General features: G+C 45.1%; 2 protein-coding genes across 2 annotated transcripts; both read left to right on the top strand.

Annotated features, from left to right (window-relative positions):
- Positions 1–5,824: 5,824 nt before the first annotated feature.
- Positions 5,825–8,727, top strand: LOC145492348 (uncharacterized protein F54H12.2-like). Its single transcript, XM_081471788.1, has one exon. The coding sequence runs from the start codon at positions 6,897–6,899 to the stop codon at positions 8,295–8,297; it is 1,401 nt and encodes a 466-aa protein (XP_081327914.1). The 5' UTR covers positions 5,825–6,896; the 3' UTR covers positions 8,298–8,727.
- Positions 8,728–8,761: 34 nt separating this feature from the next.
- Positions 8,762–9,633, top strand: LOC145492461 (uncharacterized). The gene has a single exon (XM_081471914.1). It carries the CDS (start codon positions 9,001–9,003, stop codon positions 9,631–9,633), a length of 633 nt encoding a protein of 210 aa, XP_081328040.1. The 5' UTR covers positions 8,762–9,000.
- The last annotated feature ends 10,367 nt before the right edge of the window (positions 9,634–20,000 follow it).

Genomic DNA, 20,000 nt, shown 5'->3' with positions numbered 1-20,000 from the left:
ACGAAGAAAACTATACATCCTTTGTTGTCTCATTACTCGTCCACAAAATGGGGGGAGGGGAGGAGGTCGCTTATTCGAGAATGGGCGCTTATTTTAAATTTTGGCCGATAGGAGGGGCGCTTATTCGAAGGGGGCGTTTATTTGAGAGGGGGGCGCTAATTAGAGGATTTACGGGTAAGGAACTATTTAGAGGGAGCTGAGCCAAAAAACTTTAAATACATTTCTCAGTGACCTATCGATTGGAGCGCCGAGCGAATACTCGTGACGGGCCATTCAGACAAAGTTGCACATGTTCAGCAGTGTTTCTCTCATTGGAAAAATCATCCCGATGATCGAATATTTTGGCCTGAAAGGAGCGGTATTTTGCTCTTTGAAGCCTTTTTAGCTTTTTTTCGGAGACCAAACGAATTCCTAGTGCTGTCAGCCGAGCCTCCTGATGGTGAAGGTCGAGCAGGAGATAGAATGGCATCGGCGATGCAGGCCATTGTGCCATCCTTCGATGTCATTGTTTGTTCTTACAGTCATCTGGAAAACGTTCCAGCAAGAGGGCGGCCAGGTGCTGCTGTTGATCCGGGTTTCCGCGATGTACTCGGCAAACTGCTTCAGCTGGTCTGTTGCTGCTTGAGCTCGCAACTGCTCGAACATTGGCCGGATTTCACCTTCGGGCAGGAACCGAAGGGACATGAATTTACGAACATACAGGTATGTGCCTTTGTCAGGATTGTATGGGTGCTGGAGTCAAAGCTCTTGAATCTGAAACAATAAAAACAGCAAATTATTACTTTTGCCTAGATTCTCACATTTTCTACTGCTATCTAGGTTTGAGTCGCCTTCTCCTGTTTCTAACAAATGGTGTTTGACTTGATTTAGTTCATGTAAAATGCTAGTTTGTCCTCGCCGGGAGCCTGTTAGCAGGCTAGTAAATGCTTAAGCGGACTTGGTCATCTACGCCTGTATAACCGCGGGTAACTAAGTTTGACTTTCGTTTCTTCAACGTGTACATACGAACTTCAACTTATGATTTGAATCATCCGATTTATGTTTTAAGTTTTGAATCCTCCGATTAGGTTAGGGATTAATCCACCTACCTTCCTCCAAAGAGCCTGAGTCCAATGGAATACACACCCCTTGATCCTAGCGTTAGGAAGGAGTTGCCGAAGAACAATATAGAGAGCCTTTCCAAAGTCGATGGTTATCTGGCGGACCTCAGGGTCAACAGGGAGCATCCGCAGAATTGACTTCAGGACCTAAAAGTGAAGAAAAGAAAGAGAGGACGTTTAGCAAAATAATCGGGTTTTTTTGTCTTGTCAACGTCATCGTAAAAAAAAGTGTGTGACAATTGTTTAGCGTTACATTTGATATTCAGGACGTGCCAAGATCATCTTAGCAATGACGTTTATCGTATTTCTTAAGTGATTTAGCTGTGAGCATTAAAACATATTACAATGAGATAATACTTTCCGCACTATAGTCTTTCTTTTTTCTTCCAGACATCATTACGAGCACCAGCGGGACTTGTTTCGGGTGATCGTCAGTGCTCACAAACGCGTTGATGGTAAACAGCTGCTGGAATGGTTGCTTGACTTACTTAAATGTACCATAGTAACTGGTAACCAATCAGGAGCCAAGAATGACAATAGGCTATTGTTTGAAGAACAATGGGCTCTATTGTTCTCTAAATCCAAGATGGCCGCCACAAATTTCAGCCAATCCGGAGCCGAATTAAGAATTCAAGTTGGCGGCGCCCACGAAAGTCGGCTATGTTGGAAAACAGCCCAGCAGCCTCGACAGAGGACCTGGGATGGGTCTCAGGGATTTCCATGGCGACACAAATCACGCCAGGGTTACGCAGAAAAAATGCCATGCAAACTCGATACTTACAGTGTCCTGTGGTGCTAAACGACAAAAGTCCGTCCGGCAAGCAGCCATGATGAAGACTGAGAGACTTGGGTCCGAGGTCTGACCATAGGGAGGCTATTCCAAAGCATGGTGGGACGATGACCTCATCGGTATCCAATCAGAATGAATTAATGTACTCAAAGGGGTTGGCTTCCCCGGTCCCCTCCCTTTAAATGAGCAAAACGCTCACAAAACAAAACATCTCTTGGTAGAATTGAAAAAGGAAGTGGTTACCCCCGAAAGTCAATGATCACACAGAATTGAAAAAGAAAAAACTATTTTTTAATCACTCGTTTGCATGTTTTGCAATGAAACTTTTGTACCAATACCAAAAAGCATGACATTCAGTGATAGGACAATTATGAACAGTCTCATCGGCATGAAAACCGCAACTGGGTAACAATTTCTCTTGGGGAATGATGTGTCTGAGTTGTCGTATTTAGGAGATCCTAAAGTTTCACTAACAGATCTTTCTCCACATGGCCTCCCTTATATCCCATCACAGTTCTCTCGCCATTACTGCAATCTTTGTACATCGAGTATGTCCCTGATCAGTTCACTGAGGACTTCAGGTTTCTGGAAATGTTCAGCCTTGAGGGGTTGATAGGTCAATCTATGTATCTTCCTTCTCACAAAATTCACAGTTCGTTTGCCTTTGTCGCTCAAGTTCTTGTACGGTACGGGGATGAAGAAAGCATGGCGCCCGTGTTCTCCGTTTCAAGTGTAATAAGCTAATTCTCTGACATGAAGTGTCTTGTTGAGAAAGAAACCTTCTAAATCCAAAATAAAGCAGAGATCATCCTGTAACACCTCCATGTTTAAAAATGAATGAATGTTCGCTTGCAAATGGGTCTTTATGAGGTTGACCAATCAAAGCTTGCCAAGTCACTTTACTCGTCCCAGATCAAATTCCCTTCAGAGGAGCCTACCAACCCCCACCGTCGTCTTTCCATGACACAATTGATCCCGTTCTTCAAGAGTTCCATTTCTCATTTTCTCTGCATACTGACTTTTTCTCTCTTGTCGGTCAGCATACTTTCTCTTTCTTTTTTCTTCTCTTTCTCGAATTTCGGCCTTCGTCCCCTGGGGTATGAACAACTCTTGGGGTCGTGGATACCCTTCTTGGATTCTACCCCCTTCCATCCAAGCTTTGGCTTTGCCTCGTGGTTCTTGATCCACCCACTGGAAAAAAATCACACCAGCGTTTGGGACATTTTAGATATAATCTCCCCGGATTCTTCTCTGAATGGGACATGGACATGATCAATGGGTGTTTACAGTAACATTTCATGATGTGTACGGGTTTGACCAGGTAGAAGTTGTGGAGTTGACGTTTGACCGAGTCTAAGTAAAGCTCTACATTGTCTACACCGCAGCTGACAAAACAATTTTGGACGGGGCACTTGTAGTACTCCCAATGGCCGTACTGAGAGTTGGTCTCTTTCTTTTGTAAAGCACCATTTGGATGCACAGGGCAAGAGTACAGGATCTCTGTACTCTCTCGGGTCGGTGGTGACGGATTCCTAAAGGGTTCTGTAGAGGTTTGAGGAGTACTAGGTGGTAGGGGTTGGCATTGCAGTGCGAGCCCGTCCAAAAGGACGTCAGGGTCAAAGATCTTTCCTTCCTGCAGGACTTGCACTTCCACTATTTCCCCATTCTCTACAACCGCGGGAACTTCGTGAAATGTCTTTCCTTCGGGTTCCTGCTTGATCTTTTTGGTCTTTGGTTTTTTTTCTACTTTCTCTTTCTTGACCACCCTCTTTCTCTTTTTGGTGGAAATTGGATAACTAGCGGGTGAATATGGATTGTAAGAGTAATCTATCATGGAAGTGGATTTCTCTTCTGAACTTTGGTCAGGTAACATGTATCTGGTTGGTGATTCTTCGGAACTTAGCTGTACTTGCTCCATTCCTCTTCTTCTTCAAACGCTCGAACCAAACGCTTGTTTGCGAGTGACGAGAATGAACGGGTGACGGACTTAAATGCTGTAAGACAAACCAATCAGCACCCAGTGGTGTGATCTGTGACCTGACCAACCACATCACTTCATGATCATGTAAGGAAAATGACGTGATCGACCTTTGACTTTCACGTGATTGAGTGCTTTTCCCATGCGTGATCTAGAATCTGACCAATCTTAACAAATCGTGATCATATAAGGTCAAAACAGATACACTAATCAGCGTCGTTTACTTGTCGATGTAATTATTACATAGCCGTATTTTTTGTCCATTCAGTACTTTTCGTTGTTGATCATGTGATTTGACTTGTTCAATAAAATCTTTCATTTGATTCACCATGTCTAGTTGCGATTATTGATCTAGTCGCGAGTATTGGTCTAGGTTAGGTGAAAGATGCGAGTGTATCGTTAACAAATACGGAAAGGATAAAGTCCTTCCTAAAGATCCCGTTGACGATTCCCTGAAAGAAGTCGCTGATGTAAGTGAAAACGTATTTCGATTCGTGGTCTTTATCTTGTGGTTGAAACATCAATCTCAGTCATTCGAGTGCTCTCTGACCATTCGTGAACGTTAACCAGAACTCTGGAGGCAATGTCTTTCAAGACTGGCGGTGCTATGAAGAGTAAAAGGAAAACGAAGAATCCTCATGCGACTCTGTGGACGACCTATTGAGATCCGACCGCAACTGGTAGTTTGGGGGTGTGCGGCTCGTTTCGCACGAGCTCAAAAATTACCCACCGGAAAAGAACGAGAGAGAGACAATGGAGCGTGATTTGGGATATACCTTGCACAAACCCCGAAGACGACATTTTCCGACCCTCCCCTTGATAGTGTTTGGCATCGACGAACAATGGGTGGCAGATCTGATCGAAGTGATCAACATTACCAAGTCCAGTCGTGGTTAAAGGTATCTATCGACAGTAGTCGACGTGTTTTCCAAGTACGCCTGGGTGGAGCCCGTCAAGTCCAAGAGTGGACAAGACGTGACGACTGCTTTCGAGAAGATTTTGAAACGAAGTCAAGATCGCCAACCACAGAATCTTCAAATGGATGACGGCAAAACATTTTACAACAAACACTTCCAAGCCTTGATCAAACGGAAAAATATCCATCATTTCTCTACCAGTTGAGACACCAAAGCCAACGTCGTGAAACGATTCAATCCAACCTTGAAAGAAAGATTGTATCGATATTTTACCATCAAGAATACGTTGACGTTCTTACCCGTGTTGCAGGACTTGGTCTTATAATCGATCGTATCATCGCAGCATCAAGATGGCCCCCAACAAAATAAGAACTTTAGAACCTTTAAGAAAGGTTACCTACCGGGCTGGACGGAAGAAGTGTTTATAGTATCTAGAGTCATCCCTGGAAATGTGGTCATTTACAAAATCAAAGAGATGGATGACACCTTTGGAAGGTACCTTTTATTCTCAAGACTTACAGAAAATCACCGTATCAGACGACGATTTGTATCGAGTGAAAAAAATGCTGAAATGAAAAGGGAATAAATTGCTTGTACGTTGGAAAGGTTGGTCAGATAAATACGACAGTTGAATTGACAAGAAGGACGTGAAAAAGCTTTGAGGATGAATTAGGAGTTTTACACCACCTTGCCTAGTCACAGCAACCGCGCAGAGTTTCCACAGAACCAAAGCAATAATTTCAAGATTCGATTACCCCACCCCATCAGGTCGCAAGGGTCGAGTTCGAAAGTGGGATTGATTAGCATGTCGTTACCAGATGTGAAAGTGCATCTCCCTAAGTTGGTCGACGGTAACGAAATCCTGTTTACCATGGACTGGATCATGAAATACCCTTCTGGAGCGTTAAAGTTTGTTAGGCCCACTATGATCCGAAAGATCTCCGAACCGTGGTAGAGTACATTGATGGTGTTTCATGAAAAGTATGGTGACATTTTTCGAGCAGCGGCGCATCTTGAATTAACAAGGACCCCATCTCGGTAGCAGCTATACAGCATCCGATGGAAAGAGAATGTACGTGAAATTTCGTTGGGATGGAGACGATCTGCTGACGGATAACAAAGAGACACACGTACGCTCCAATTACTCGCCAGCATTGAAGATTAATAAGATGTTGGCCTTAAAGATGGGATGGTTGAAGGGGAGAAGCCCTGAAAAACTCTTACGTCAAGAGTTTTTTACAGACACGGTACCCAACTTAGAAACGATGACACACGATCAGAAAAACGACAGGGATGAACCTCTGTTTTGGCTGATAGTAAAAGACCCTTTTCATCTGACCGTTACTTGCGATTGGCGCTTCACGAATCTCAACAAAGCCTTTCAAAACGGGGTGGTTTCGACATCACTTTCCTTGTTCATCTATTCCGACGTGGAAGGAAGTTCAATGGTTGGAAATCACGTCACGGATCTATTGCGAGAGGTCAATTATCGACGCACAGGGAATGGAAGTCACCATTTTAAACCGCTACACGTTCAATATATTCCGTTGCGCAAGGCCCAGTTGGACATTATTGAGACGCAAGTGTCGGAGACAACAGGTGAACTGACCGAATTTGGTGAAGGAAAAACGATTCTCACCCTTCACTTCAAACGAACATGAAAGGTGGAAGTTTAACACGATTCAAACCTGACCCACAAGACGGAGGTGGCTTCGTTCAGGAACTGCTGAAAGCAAGTGTTACGGGAGGTCTGAAAGGATTAAAAAGCGATCGCGGCGTTGGAGATCGCATTCGAAAGGCGAAAGAGGGTGCAACACGGAGCGCTAAACAAGCAGCGAAACGTAAAGCTTACGAAGTCCTAGACAGAAATATCAAGCGAAAATTCACAGACATCTTCGGCGACTAATGAATCCCATCTACTCCAGAAGCTCGAGACTCGTCAAATCTAGAAAATGGATGTCAACGTTACGATGTGAAGGGTTTCAACAAACCTCGAAACGTCAACGAAAGGTACAAAAAGGTGGATGGATTGGCCCTGAGGCCAGTAAACCTGTTGGCTACGATTGAGATCTCATCTTAGCGAGAAGACAAAGTAGAAGAAGAAGAAAAAAATGACGGATACCTTGATGGACGGTGGCTTGTTACATCCGGGTTCCAAATCAGTCCTGAATCCTCAACTGAACCTATTCACCGTTCCACCCACTGATCTCAGCATGTCCAGTTATCGCATCGTACCCATTCAGACCTACACGACAGGCATCAACTCCGTGGAATTTCAAGTGGATCCTCAAGAAGATTACGTGGACCTCAATCGAAGTTTCTTTGAGATTGAGTTGGCACTCAAACTGGCGAATGGTGATAACGTTGTGGAGGCCACGAGGGTCTGGCCCACGAACAACTTGGCCCACACTTTGTTCAAACACATCAGTGTGAGACTCAACGGTACCTTGATCAGTCCTCAATCCGACACCTATCACTACAAAGCATACCTGGAAACATTGCTCAACTACAACAGAGATGATGGAGAAACCGTGCTAAAACCTCAAGGTTGGTACAATGCCCTGGACTTTCCAACGCCACTGACTGTGAACAACACAAACACGGAAGGAGATGGACATGCAGCTTTCCAAGCATTGTCCTCCAACCAACAAGCTTCAGTGCAACTCATGAAAGCAGAACAAGACAATTACACGGATGGAAAACGACACGTGCTAAGGTTCACACCCCACATCGAGGTATTCCACTTGAACAAATTGTTGGTACCTGGTGTGCAGATTGGAATCCAGATGTACTTCAGGTCTCCCAATTTGTTCTTGAATGGTGTGAATGTAGCTGGCAGACTGACGCACGAAGAGGTCAAAGTGAGAATGTACCTGTGTCAAGTAAGGCTCAACCCCAGCGTCTACCGAGAGTTGATGACGAAAATGAACATCAACAGAACCATAGTGGCTAACCCGACCGTAAGAAGGAAAAAAAGGACCTTCAACATGCAGGGAACCAGCAAAGATACGAGTGCAACAATTTATTTCAAGGCCGAATTCCTAACAGTCATCGTTGGACTCGTGCTTTCAGAGGCCTTCAATGGTAATGTGACAGGTGACCCATTCTGTTTTCAAAAGTTTGGCGTGAGTAACATCAGGCAACTGGTGAGAGGAGAAGAATACCCTTACGAGACCCTGGAACTAGTGCACAACGACGGTACCCGAGATCTGAGAGGTTACTATTGGTTCTTACAAGCTACAGGATGTTTGTGCAAACATCAAGGAAATATGGTCAGAAGAGAAGACTGGGGTCAAGGTAAGAATTGCACACTGTTTGTATTTGACAATGCAGCCAACGGATGTTTAGACAGTGCGGTGTTGAACACCAAGCAGTCAGGAGAGTTACAGATCGTGATGAACTTCGGTGTACCACCAGGTAACAACTTCATAGTCATCTTGTACGGAGAGTTTGAGAACCTCTTGGAAATAGACAAGAACAAAGCCGTGTTGTACGACATTTACCAACGCTGATGGAGAAAGTACCCCTGAATAACGTACAACTGGATCATTTGGCGACAGCGGATGCATTCTTGAAATCCTACTTTTACGGGACGGTGGCTTGCGATCGATTACCACGTCGACCGATCAAGAAAGAACCTCGTGGGTACATTATGAACACGGATCCACACGATAGACCAGGCCGACACTGGCTGGCGCTTTGGACCCGTAGTGGGAATGTGTGCGATGTGATGGACAGCTACGCCCTACTTTTGGAGTCTTACGAGACAACAGAGCCCCTGCAAGACTGGTTAAAAAGTCAATGGAAATATGTGATTTACAACGAAGAGTCTCTGCAATCGATTTACAGTAAACGTTGTGGCGATTACGCCTTGTTCTATTTAAAAGACAGAGCGAGAGGTCAAAGCATGAACGAGTTCTTGAGGCGTTTCTCGAAACATGATTATGTAGACAATGATCACAAAGTAGGCCAGATGTTAGACAAGTTGATCGAGAAAGAGTTAGAATGGGATAAAGTGTATAAAGTGAAACATCACCAAGACACGTCTCGTTGCGGTGTGAGACATTTAGTGTAATGATTGTTGGTTTGACATTACAATACGATTGAAAACGTGTTCTTTGTGATGATCTTGTAGTACAATGGTTAGTGTCCTCGACTGTCACTTGATTCCCCGCAGGGTCAATTTTTTCATGTGTTAACAAAAGCTACATACCCATGCCCCTTTGGTCATTTGGACTCACGGAACGACGCGAGTCTTTTCGATTTCAAACCCCTTCCAGTCTGTTGGTGGTGGGTTCTTCAGGGTGTGGCAAGACGGGGTTCACCACCAAACTTTTACTGAACAACCTCGCTTTGTTTCATACCCCACCCTCCCAAATACGTTATTGCTACGGGGTGTGGGAAGACGGGTTTCAACCCATGAAAGAACAGGGGATCAAGTTTCACGAAGGCGTTCCCGACACAGATCAATTGAAAACGTGCTTTCCTAAAGGTAGATTACTCGTGTTAGACAATCTAATGGCTAAAGGAGGAAACGATAAACGGGTGTTGGATCTGTTTACCAAACATTCTCACCATCAGAACGTCACAGTGTTCTACTTGTGCCAAGACATGTTTCCGCCAGGGAAATATGCCAAGGGTATTTCCAGAAACGTCCACTACATCGTTGCATTCAAGAATCCACGAGATCAATTAGGCATGAGAAATTTACTGCTACAGGCGTTTCCCACCCAGTGGCAAGTTTTACAAGACACGTTTCAACGTTTGACAGAACGTCCGTTTGTATACATGGTCTTGGATCTACATCCTGGCAGTTTGGACAATCAAAGGATTCTCAGCCACCTTTGAAAGGACGAAGGATGTATTGGATGTCACAAATTAATCGAGACATCGTGATGAGTTCTTCCCAAGATTCAATCACTACCGTATCTCTAATGAACGGATCCAAGAAAAACGCCCAGTTGGTAAACAAAGATTTGCTGTACCGATTGGATGGGTTGTTTCCCTTTTACATCCGTCAGTGGTGGTGTCATCGCCAGATGTTTTACCACTTTAAGTGGTGCCACGGTTGTTTGAACGCTTTGGCATTGATCATCGTGGTAGCAGGCATCGTCGCAGGATCCGTCTTGGAAAACAGTCTCCTGATTGCCGCTGGAACTGTGATTAAGGGGTGGAACGACTTCAAAAAGTTTTCGTTCAAAATCGACATGCGTCGCTTTGCCTACACAACTTACGACAAAGCTTTGATCGAATTGAGAAAACCAAGGAGACGAGGGAAGGCACAAAAGGGGGGATTGTTACCATTGGCAGCTCTCATTCCAGCTTTAGTAGCAGCAGGCAAGGCGGCGGCTCTAGGAGGAATCTCAGGTGCAGCGCTTACAGTGTGAAAAAGGGTTTGGAAGCTGCTTCGCGTAAACGTCGACGATGAAAAATAAACCAAAGACCAAGAAAAGAAGTAAACAGCGAGGTGGAACACTGGCACGACGTAAACATCGATTGGTAGACAAGATCGCCGAAGGAGCCAGTATGTTCTTATCGGGACCCTCACCTACCTTTGCTACGCTGGTTTTGAAATTAGCGGGTCAGGCAGCAAAAGGAATCAGAGACAATGTGAATCACTATAACAAGAGACAACGTGGAGGTGTACTGTTCACTGTTCTCAAGAATGCAGCCAAGATCGGGTACAAGCTCGGAAAGTCGGAAGTATGATTCGATTACGCAGAAAACGCCCTTTCTTGGAGGCTATTCTCAAAGAGGCCAATCGGAACAGGAGACAGGAGATGTCAGTACATGCTAATGCAGATCAAATCAATGCCGTGAGCGAAATGGTTCTCAATCTATTACGAAACAGAATTCCCGTTCACCCAATCACCATGGTGAAACTGCATCGCTATAAGACAACGCTACGCGAGGTGGAGAAACGCAGAAACTCGGTCAAGAGGCGAAGAGAACATCTCCAAGAACAAAAAGGTAGCGGATTCTGGCAAGGTTTGAACGACGTGTTCCAAGCATGTCTATGTTAAACACCCGAGAAGCCCACGGTTATCCACTGCAAGGTTACGACCTCGTCCCCAAACCCAAAGACACCTTGAGCGAATTGGTCAAGTTATTACAACAAGCCAACGAAAGAGTGGAACAATTGAAAGACAATGTGCAGTACTGGAAGAGGAAGTACGAGAACCTCAATCAAGAGCATTTAGCTTTTAAGTTCGAGGACCTGTGCGAAAGGTGTCATACTATCACAGACACCACACCACCCGGAGATACTATTACTCTGTGTACGAATTGCAGTCGAGATAAAGACACAACAGCCAGTTTGACGCTCAAACTCGGGAAAAAGAGACTGAACTCCGTTACTGGCAAGACAGCTACGAAACGCTACTCCAGCAACATTTGGAGAATGACAGAGGAAGTCATGATGGTACCCACGAAAGAGTTTGACCAATTGGTTCAGTATTACAAAGGAGAAATCACCGACAATGCCTTGTTGAACAAAGCGGGACGTTTGGCCGCCGAAAGTCACGTGATACTCCGCGATAAATCGATACCAGATTCGATTGCCATCAAGAAAATTAAACCTCTAGCTTGTCAAAGAGGTCGTTTAACCACACGTATCAGACATATTGGTCCTTTGTCAAGAAATAGTGCCGATGTCAGCGAAGAGGAAGATGAAGAGGAAGGAGCCCTGGTGAAGGGTCCGTTGGAAACCATGTTGAAACAATTGATTAAAAACGCTTCTCGAGGTACGAAGACACTGAAGATCGAGGAAGAAGCTACACCGTCTACGTCAGGTGTTAAAAAGAAGCCACCCGTTTCTAAAGCACCAATTTCACCGCCTGACATGGAACTGGGAACGCTCCTAAGAAAAGCTGACATTCTCCTGGGTAAAGACAAGCGCAAAGGCAAACGTAAAAACGAGGCCGAACGCTTAAAACCTGCGAGTGGTTGGGAAGACTGGGCCGAGGGCAAGAAACTAAGAAGGAATCTACAACGCGATTATGACTCGAACCAGCAAGACCCGACGTAAAGCACGCGACGCGGGAGTGGTGTCGAAATTCACAAAAAAGCTGGGCAAGACGGGAATGGAATTTCACTGGCCTGGGTACCGGTACATGGGAACTGGGACCAAATTGGCCAAGAGACTGAAACGAGGCGATCCAAGGATCAATCGTTTGGATAAGATCGCTAAACAACGCGATATCGATTACAGTCACGCTAAGACTTTGCAAGACAAGTGGAAAGCGGATACAAAGATGATCAAGGCCATTGATAAGTTACCCAGCAGCAAAGCCATGACTGAAGAGATCGTGAAGAGAATCATACAGGCTAAGAAAAAGTTAAAATTTTAATCATCAATTTCTCCCTTTGGAGTTCACGTTATTCAATAAATGGCATAAACTAAGCATCAGACTCTTTGTTTTGTTTATAAAAATTTAATGACAAATTGTACCCCTTATCCCACGTCTTCTCATTGATTCTTAACCACGTGATATCGCGTACCCCTATCCCCATCTTCTCATTCGTTGCTAACCACGTGACATTGTCTTTTCTTTTGTGAATACCCGTTTATAAGTCAAACAGTCTTGAGAGAATTCATTTTACTTGTGACAAAGTTTGACACAAGTCTTCTCATTCTTGTCTTGGCGATTATGGATCTAAGTGATCAAGAGCTGTGCGACGCATTGGAGGAATTCGAAAGGACTATATTTGATGTAAGTGTTTTATTTTCATCAAAAATTGTTTATAGTTTGCGGGGTTGTTGAATTAGGAGCCACGAGCTTGCAGTGTTAGATCTTTACTTTAAGCGAAAATTTTGTTCAATATTATTCTCAATAGTTAACGTACAAATTCTAAACATGATTTCAAGCCCTGAAGATGCGTTCTTATCACACCTACTTATCTATATATGCGTTTAATTAGAGCAAAAACTGGTGTTGTTGTGAGGAGTGTGAAAAACCTGAGACATATCAACCATTTATCTTTACCCTATAAACCGCATATCTTTATTATTGAATGTGATATCCAGTGTTTATGATTCAGAATGTTAATTTCATCTGTTTGATATTATATAGGCTAGTCATTGTGTTATCCCAGTGGTTTTGATTTAGATTACTGTACTTTAACCTGTTTGATATCACATAAGCTAGTGCACGTGTTGCCCTTCTGCTTTGTAAAAGTACTGGATAGTGAACGGTGTATACTCATTTCCTTATTCGGTCACATTTTGTCATGATTGGTCAGATACGACATCATCTCAGTTAGATAAGTTGTGCATGGGTACCATTGAGTCATTTCATAGCTAGTCCTGAGGCAGCCATGTTCGCTTTACAGCTTCGTACACGGCGCAGCCGTTCTCTTTCACCTGTACGTTCACCCCGACATGTGGTTCCTCGCCGAAGTCGATCCCTGGGGCGTAAGCCAGTTCCTGTAGGAACTAAAAGATCGTACGACGCGGCGTTCTTTGATGATGACGACGATTGGATCTTCCATCCAGCTTTAGACCCGTACATGAAGATGTCAAAGTCCCCATCGACCGGCGCGTCTTCGGACGGACCCTCCTTGCCTCCAAAAGGGGAAATGGTCGGTGGGGCACTCTCGCCGCTGTTGAATTTCCAACTCCGGTCTGTTAGAGCGCGTCGTCGTTGGCATAATGTGCTCGACAGACAACGATTTCAGGCTCGGATCCAACAGCATCGCGACCCGACAGCACGCGACGACTTGGGAAACGAGTTGACGAGTGCCTTACGACGGACCATCCGACGTCAGATCGAAGCCGATAGTACTCTCACTCCACACTCCACCTTTCAATTCACCATACAATAAGATGCATTAACCCATGCCTTTCAGTCGACGACGTTTACCGTGAGTGAATTTGAAGAGGGGTCGGAACGATTAGACACCTACCTTGAAGCCCTGGCCAACACTGTCAGTACCGTAGTACCTCTCTTTATTTCCTCCCAAAACAAACGTCGAAACCTCTCAGTTCACAATGGGCTCAAGCTCAAAAGGCACACATCGACCGCACGGCCTCGGTCGATGAACAAAGTCACAACAACTTGAGTAAGACTCTTCGCTTCCATCAAAGGCATACGTGCGTGAATGTATACGTTAGAGTGAGGTTTTCTGAAAATTACAAAAAGGTATTAAGTTCCAAATGCTTCTTTGAATAGCAAAGGCGAAATGTTAACTTACCGAACTGTTTGCTTCGAGCTAAACGAACAGCACAATAATAACTTTTGACAAACTCCTGCGATTCAAACACTCACTTACTTGAACACATGGCGACTAAAGTCCAATGGTCACATCACGTGACCGACAAAAAATCTCCCAAGGGGAGTCGGGAGTGACAAACACAGTCGATTCTAATCAAGCCTTCGAAGCGGATGACTGATTCACGATGGAGATAACGTTCATACGCACCCCTGCACTTGGTAGTGGACATGGCAAACGCTACAAACCGAGCAGTGCTGCTGGACGAGGACTCACCAAAACGTCACCATCAAAAACAAGGAAGAACTTTGTTGCGCGCGAGCCATCGTCACCATGAAAGCCTTGGTTGATGCCAACGGTAATACTAGGGATCGTCATTACAAAAACCTCAAAGACGGTTATCCTGTCCAGCGCGGGAAGCCCAGGCACTCCATCATCTAGCTGGGGTAACCGAGGGACCATGTGGCATCCCCGAACTACAAAAGTTCCAACAGGCACTCCCTGGCTACCAGATCAAAGTCATGTCTATTGACCCTCCTCACATGTTGATCTTCGTGGTGCCCACGCCATCGGACAAGATCATCCGTATCATCAAAGAAGATGACCATTACGATGGGTGCAACTCGTTCTCGGGTTTCTTGTCTAAGAGTTACTTGTGCGATGAATGCAATCGGGAGTACAACAGCGATGACTCCAAACATCATCCCTGCGATGGTAAATGGTGTCCATCTTGTCATCGAAAGGACTGCCCGGATTTCACGAAGGCTAAACGACCGTTGGGTCCGGGCAAATTTCCTTCACCCTCTTCTCCTTGCCGTCTGTGTCATCGATCCTTCTTTGGTGAAGACTGTTACGCCTATAATCTTCATCGTCGCAGTAAAAACATCAACTCCATCTGTCTCATCTACAAAAAATGCCGTATGAAGTCGAGAATGCAGGTAAATCTGGAAGTAAACCTAAACAACACAAGTGCGGTTGGGGAGAATGCCCCATTAGTGAACAACAGGTGCACATTGCTTCTCACCAGTGTTACATCCAGACCATTCCAGAAGAGGAGGATGATCCCAAAATGAAAAGAGTGCCGCGGGACGAAGTGGGGACGCGTCACTTCATCGAACCCGACCCTGAAGATGTAGATACCAGAGTGTGGGTAGAGAGAGATCCATCCCTCCGAGTCTATTGTGATTATGAAGCGACCGTGGACGACGAGGGAGTGCAAACTCCCATCTTGCTCGGCGCCGAGAGCGACAAAGAAGACCACTCGGAATTCTTCTATGGTGCAGACTGTACGGCCCAATTCTTTGAATGGTTGTAATCTTTGGCTGTTGATCAAGACGGGGATTATCGGAGCGTGATTGCTGTCTTCCATAACCTCAAAGGATATGACGGGATGCTCCTGTTGCAACATTGCTACGCGAACCATCGGGAAGTCCCAGACCAGATCACCGTCGGCACCAAAGTGCTGTCCTTCAAGTCAGACCGATTGACCTTCAGAGATTCACTCTGCTTCCTTCCCTTTCCTCTTGCTAACTTCCCTTCTACCTTTGGCACCCAAGAATTAGTCAAAGGGTGCTTTCCTCACAAATTCAATGCTCGTGAAAATCAAGACTAAGAAGGACCCATACCTCCTGCTGAGATGTTTGATCCTGATGGCATGTCAGCTAAGAAGAAGGCAGAATTTGAGCAGTGGTATGCAGAGAAGGTCAGAAACAACTACATCTTCAATCTTAAAACAGAGACGAGAGCCTACTGTGAGTTAGATGTCAAACTCCTAGAAGCCGGATGTCAAAAGTTCAGAGAAGAATTCCAGCAACATGCCGAATTGGATCCCATTGAGAAGTGTGTAACCATAGCGTCTGCGTGCAATCGGTTCTGGCGGATGAAACTCCTGACTCCCAACAGCATTGCCACAGAACCCATGCAGGGATGGCAAGGAGCTCGTTCCAACCAATCCGTAAAAACGTACAAGTGGCTAGAATGGCAGGAACACCTTCGAAGCGCGACTCCCTCTTCCTCCAACCACGAGCCTCAGGCAGATCGCATTCGACATGCGAGCAATGGCGGCGAACAGAGAGTGCTCCACTTCCTTGTAGATGGCCTCGATGTACAGACCCACACTGTCTATGAATTTCATGGATGTCTATGGCATGGTTGTCTTCGTTGTCATCCCCATCATCGTGACCGACATTCAAAATTCCATTCGGATCGTACCATCCAAGAATTGTATGAAGTCACTCAACAGAAACACTGTCTTCTGCGCCAGCACGGGCACAACCTTCAAATCATGTGGGAATGTGATTGGGATCGTGAAGTCAAAAGCAATGAAGATCTCAAACAGTTCCTAGCATCCTACGAGATGGTCGAACTTCTTAATCCAAGAGATGCCTTCTTTCGGGGACGTACCAACGCCGTTCGCCTCCATCATGTGGCCAACGAAGACCAGGGTGAACAAATCAAATACGTGGACGTGACCTCCTTGTACCCGTGGGTTAACAAGACGCAACAGTATCCCATTGGTCATCCCATCATCATCACCAACCCAGAGAATCAAGACATTCATGTGTACTTCGGTGAAGCAAAAGTAGATGTGATTCTTCCCTATCATTTGTATCATCCCATCTTCCCTTCAGACATCGTAGTAAACTGACGTTACCTCTTTGCAGAACCCGCATGGAAGAGGAGAAGACCAAGGACCTCTTGGAAAAATCGCATCATTGTCCTCACTCTCCAGAGGAACGTCTTCTTAGGGGTACGTGGTGCACTCCTGAACTCGTCAAAGCAGTAGAGGTCGGGTACTGCATCGTACACATCCACGAAGTCTGGCATTTTCCAGAAGAACAACGTCAAGAAGGGCTCTTTGCTAATTATGTCAACACATGGTTAACGATAAAACAAAAATCAGCCGGGTATCCCGGATGGGCGCAGACTGAGGAACAAAAACAGCAATACGTCTGTGACTACCGAGCCAAAGAAGGCATCACCTTAGATCCTCTCCTCATCGAAAAAAATCCAGGACGTAAAGCTACGGCAAAGTTAATGTTGGATAGTTTTTGGGGCAAGTTTGGCGAAAATCTTCACAAGAAAACCACGGAGGCAGTCACCACACCCGCTCATCTCTTTGCTCTAGTGTCAGACACCTTCACAGACATCCACACGGTCCGCATTTGTCCACAAGATTCCTCGGAAGTGGTCTACTCGAATCTAAGAGAAAATCAGCAACCATTTTCATTGTCTCTCAGTGTCTCTCAGTGTCAACATTTTCATTGCTGCCTTCACTACCTGTTGGGCCCGTTTAAAGTTGTATTCCTATCTAGAGCAGCTACGACAACAAGCTTATACTTCGACACGGACTCTGTCATTTTCTCCTGGAAGCCTGGCCAACCCGACATTCCTCTGGGAGACTTTCTGGGTGAAATGACCAAAGAATTGGACGATGGAGATTACATCATCGATTTCACCTCAGCAGGACCAAAGAATTATGCATACAAGACCAAAAACGGTAAAGTGTGCTGCAAAGTGCGTGGGTTCACCCTCAATGTCCGTGGTCAGCAACAACTTACTACAACATCATGCGCCAGAACCTTCTGTATGAATTGAAGGATCCTCTTGACGAACGCAGAAGCATCAACGTCGTCAATCCCAATTTCTTGACTAGAAATTCGGCCAACAAACAGCTCAAAGTGGGTCCACGCACGAAAAGATATGGATTGGTGTTTGACAAACGTGTGGTCGATCCGGAAACCTTCAAGTCCTATCCTTATAGATACACACCATCTGGGTTCAATGATGTGGACATGGAAAATGCTGAAACCTTGTTGGAATTGTAGATAGTTTTGTTTTTCAAAGTCCGGCAACACCCCGGCACCTTGTAAATAGTTTTCTGTACATAGTGTAAATAGTTTTACCCCTAGCGAACTGGCGTTTCTTTGGACGGATCGCTTAGCTCGCGGGACAAGGGTCGATTAGGGAAGGGTCGGGACTTAGTGTTTTTGTACATAGTTTTTGGTAGACAGTTCCCGGCCTCAAAGAGTCGAGGTGGCGCCTCGATGATACCCGACCGGGAGTGCCGATCCGTCCGGGATTTCCTCCACGAGCCGGGGTAACCAGCCCTCGGGGAGTGCCACACTTATCGACACGTCGGGGTTTAGTGCTCTCCTTAAGAGAGGGGGCCTAGGGAAGCCAACCACTGTAAGTACTTTAATTCATTCTGATTGGTTCCCAATGAGGTCATCGTCCCACTATGCTTTGCACCACCCTATGTAGCCTAGACTCAGACCCAAGTCTCTCAGTCTTCATCATGGCCACTTGTCGGACGGACCTCTGTCGTTTAGGACTACAGGACACTGTAAGTATCCATTTTGAGGTTGCATGACATTTTTGGCGTGAACCTGGCGTGATTTGTGCAGCCATGGAAATCCGTGAGACCGATCCCAGTCCTCCGTCGAGGCTGGTGCGCTGTTTTCCAACATGGCCGACCCTAGTGGGCGCCGCCATCTTGAATTCCTAATTCGGCTTCTGATTGGCTGAAATTTATGGCGGCCATCTTGGATTTGGAGAACAATAGAGCCCATTGTTCTCCAAACAATAGCCTATTGTCTTTCTCAGCTCCTGATTGGTTACCGGCCATTTGAGCCACCATTACTACTTACCATCTGTGTACCTGGTCTTTGCTTGGCTCAGGTGTTCTAGTTGCTGGTCTGTAGCAAGGATTACGTGGCGTTTTTCGTGTTTTTTAATGTCCGCCCTCAGGAAATCATCTGGAACATGCTCCTGGCATAGAAAATTCAAATCCAATGGATCCTGTGGTCGCGTACTCTGCCGAACTCTGTTGGCGGCCCTGGCCAGGTGATCAGGTTCAGAAAGTGTTGGACATGGCTCATCCCCGACTTCATTAAGGGAGACCTAAGAGAAAAAAATGACTAGAGGGGCAATTTACTTTACGCATTCTCAGAGAGAGTTCACAATTTTCGTTGAATTTGTCGAAATATTGAATTTTTGTTTTTCTAACGCTAAATGATTTAGAATTCAACTGAATCAATCAATAGTTTTAAAGATTATGTGATACACTCTGAATATTCTTATTTTTCAACCGATTTTAGGCTGAAAATATTGGATCGTGTTGAAGTTTAAGTCGCATGCATCATTGCCGGACTAATCTGAAAAAATTCACAATTCCTTACCAAGGTCCAAAGATCTGGAATCCCCTTCCTGTTACAATCACTTTTTTGTCAAGTTTTCCCAATTTTAAGAAAAAACTGCTAGAATTTTTAGTAAAATAATTACTGAACTGGCAAAGCCGCACACTGTAGCACTCTCTATGTAACCGAGGTGGCCTCAACTAAAAGCCTGGTGGTTTCTAGAGGTCACCTCGCCATACATTGAAATATTTATAAATAATTACTGTATTGGGTAAAAAGGCAAATAAACAGAATGAATGAAAGTTGACCAATGACTGATGACAAACTTTACACGAGTCTTTGAGCCAATACCATCACAGCTAAACTGACCAATCACGCACAAACAGACCAGACTTAAAACACTTGGCTTCACACTAGAAGCTAAGGCCCGGTCCAAAGGCTGCTCCACTCATGAACCAAACTTGATTAAGTTCGACTTAAGGTGGAATGGTCCCCGAAAATGGGCCAAAACGTTTTTTAACCGCGCGGCCATGGGTCGAGCGCGGCTCATGTTCTACCCGTGGTTTAATAGCTACCTCATATCGGCAGTAGTAACATCTATTCCTTAACAATCCAGCTTCATCATATTAAAATTTCAACGCAATCGAACAAAACCAGAACTAAATATAATTAGGTTTTTTTATCACCTTGCTTCATTGCTTGAGTCAACAAAGGCAGTGACGGTCGCCCATAGCCACCGAAACACACGAACATAACACGAACCGACCTTTCGGTCAAAAAAATCCAGGATTATTGCCTGAGAACTGAAAATTGAAGAGGAACATCTTTTTCGAACTTTTCTCAGGTTATTTAGACGAAAAAATGACC

This window comes from Orbicella franksi, chromosome 7 (assembly GCF_964199315.1).
Source record: "Orbicella franksi chromosome 7, jaOrbFran1.1, whole genome shotgun sequence".
In the NCBI taxonomy this organism is placed as follows: domain Eukaryota; kingdom Metazoa; phylum Cnidaria; class Anthozoa; order Scleractinia; family Merulinidae; genus Orbicella; species Orbicella franksi.
Note: the sequence above shows the minus strand (reverse complement) of the source record. Positions and strands in the feature narration are given on the sequence as shown.

What these genes read in the sequence shown, in the direction of transcription:
- LOC145492348 (XM_081471788.1), top strand. Translation starts at nt 6,897, where the DNA reads ATGACGGATACCTTGATGGACGGTGGCTTGTTACATCCGGGTTCCAAA.
- LOC145492461 (XM_081471914.1), top strand. Translation starts at nt 9,001, where the DNA reads ATGCCCCTTTGGTCATTTGGACTCACGGAACGACGCGAGTCTTTTCGA.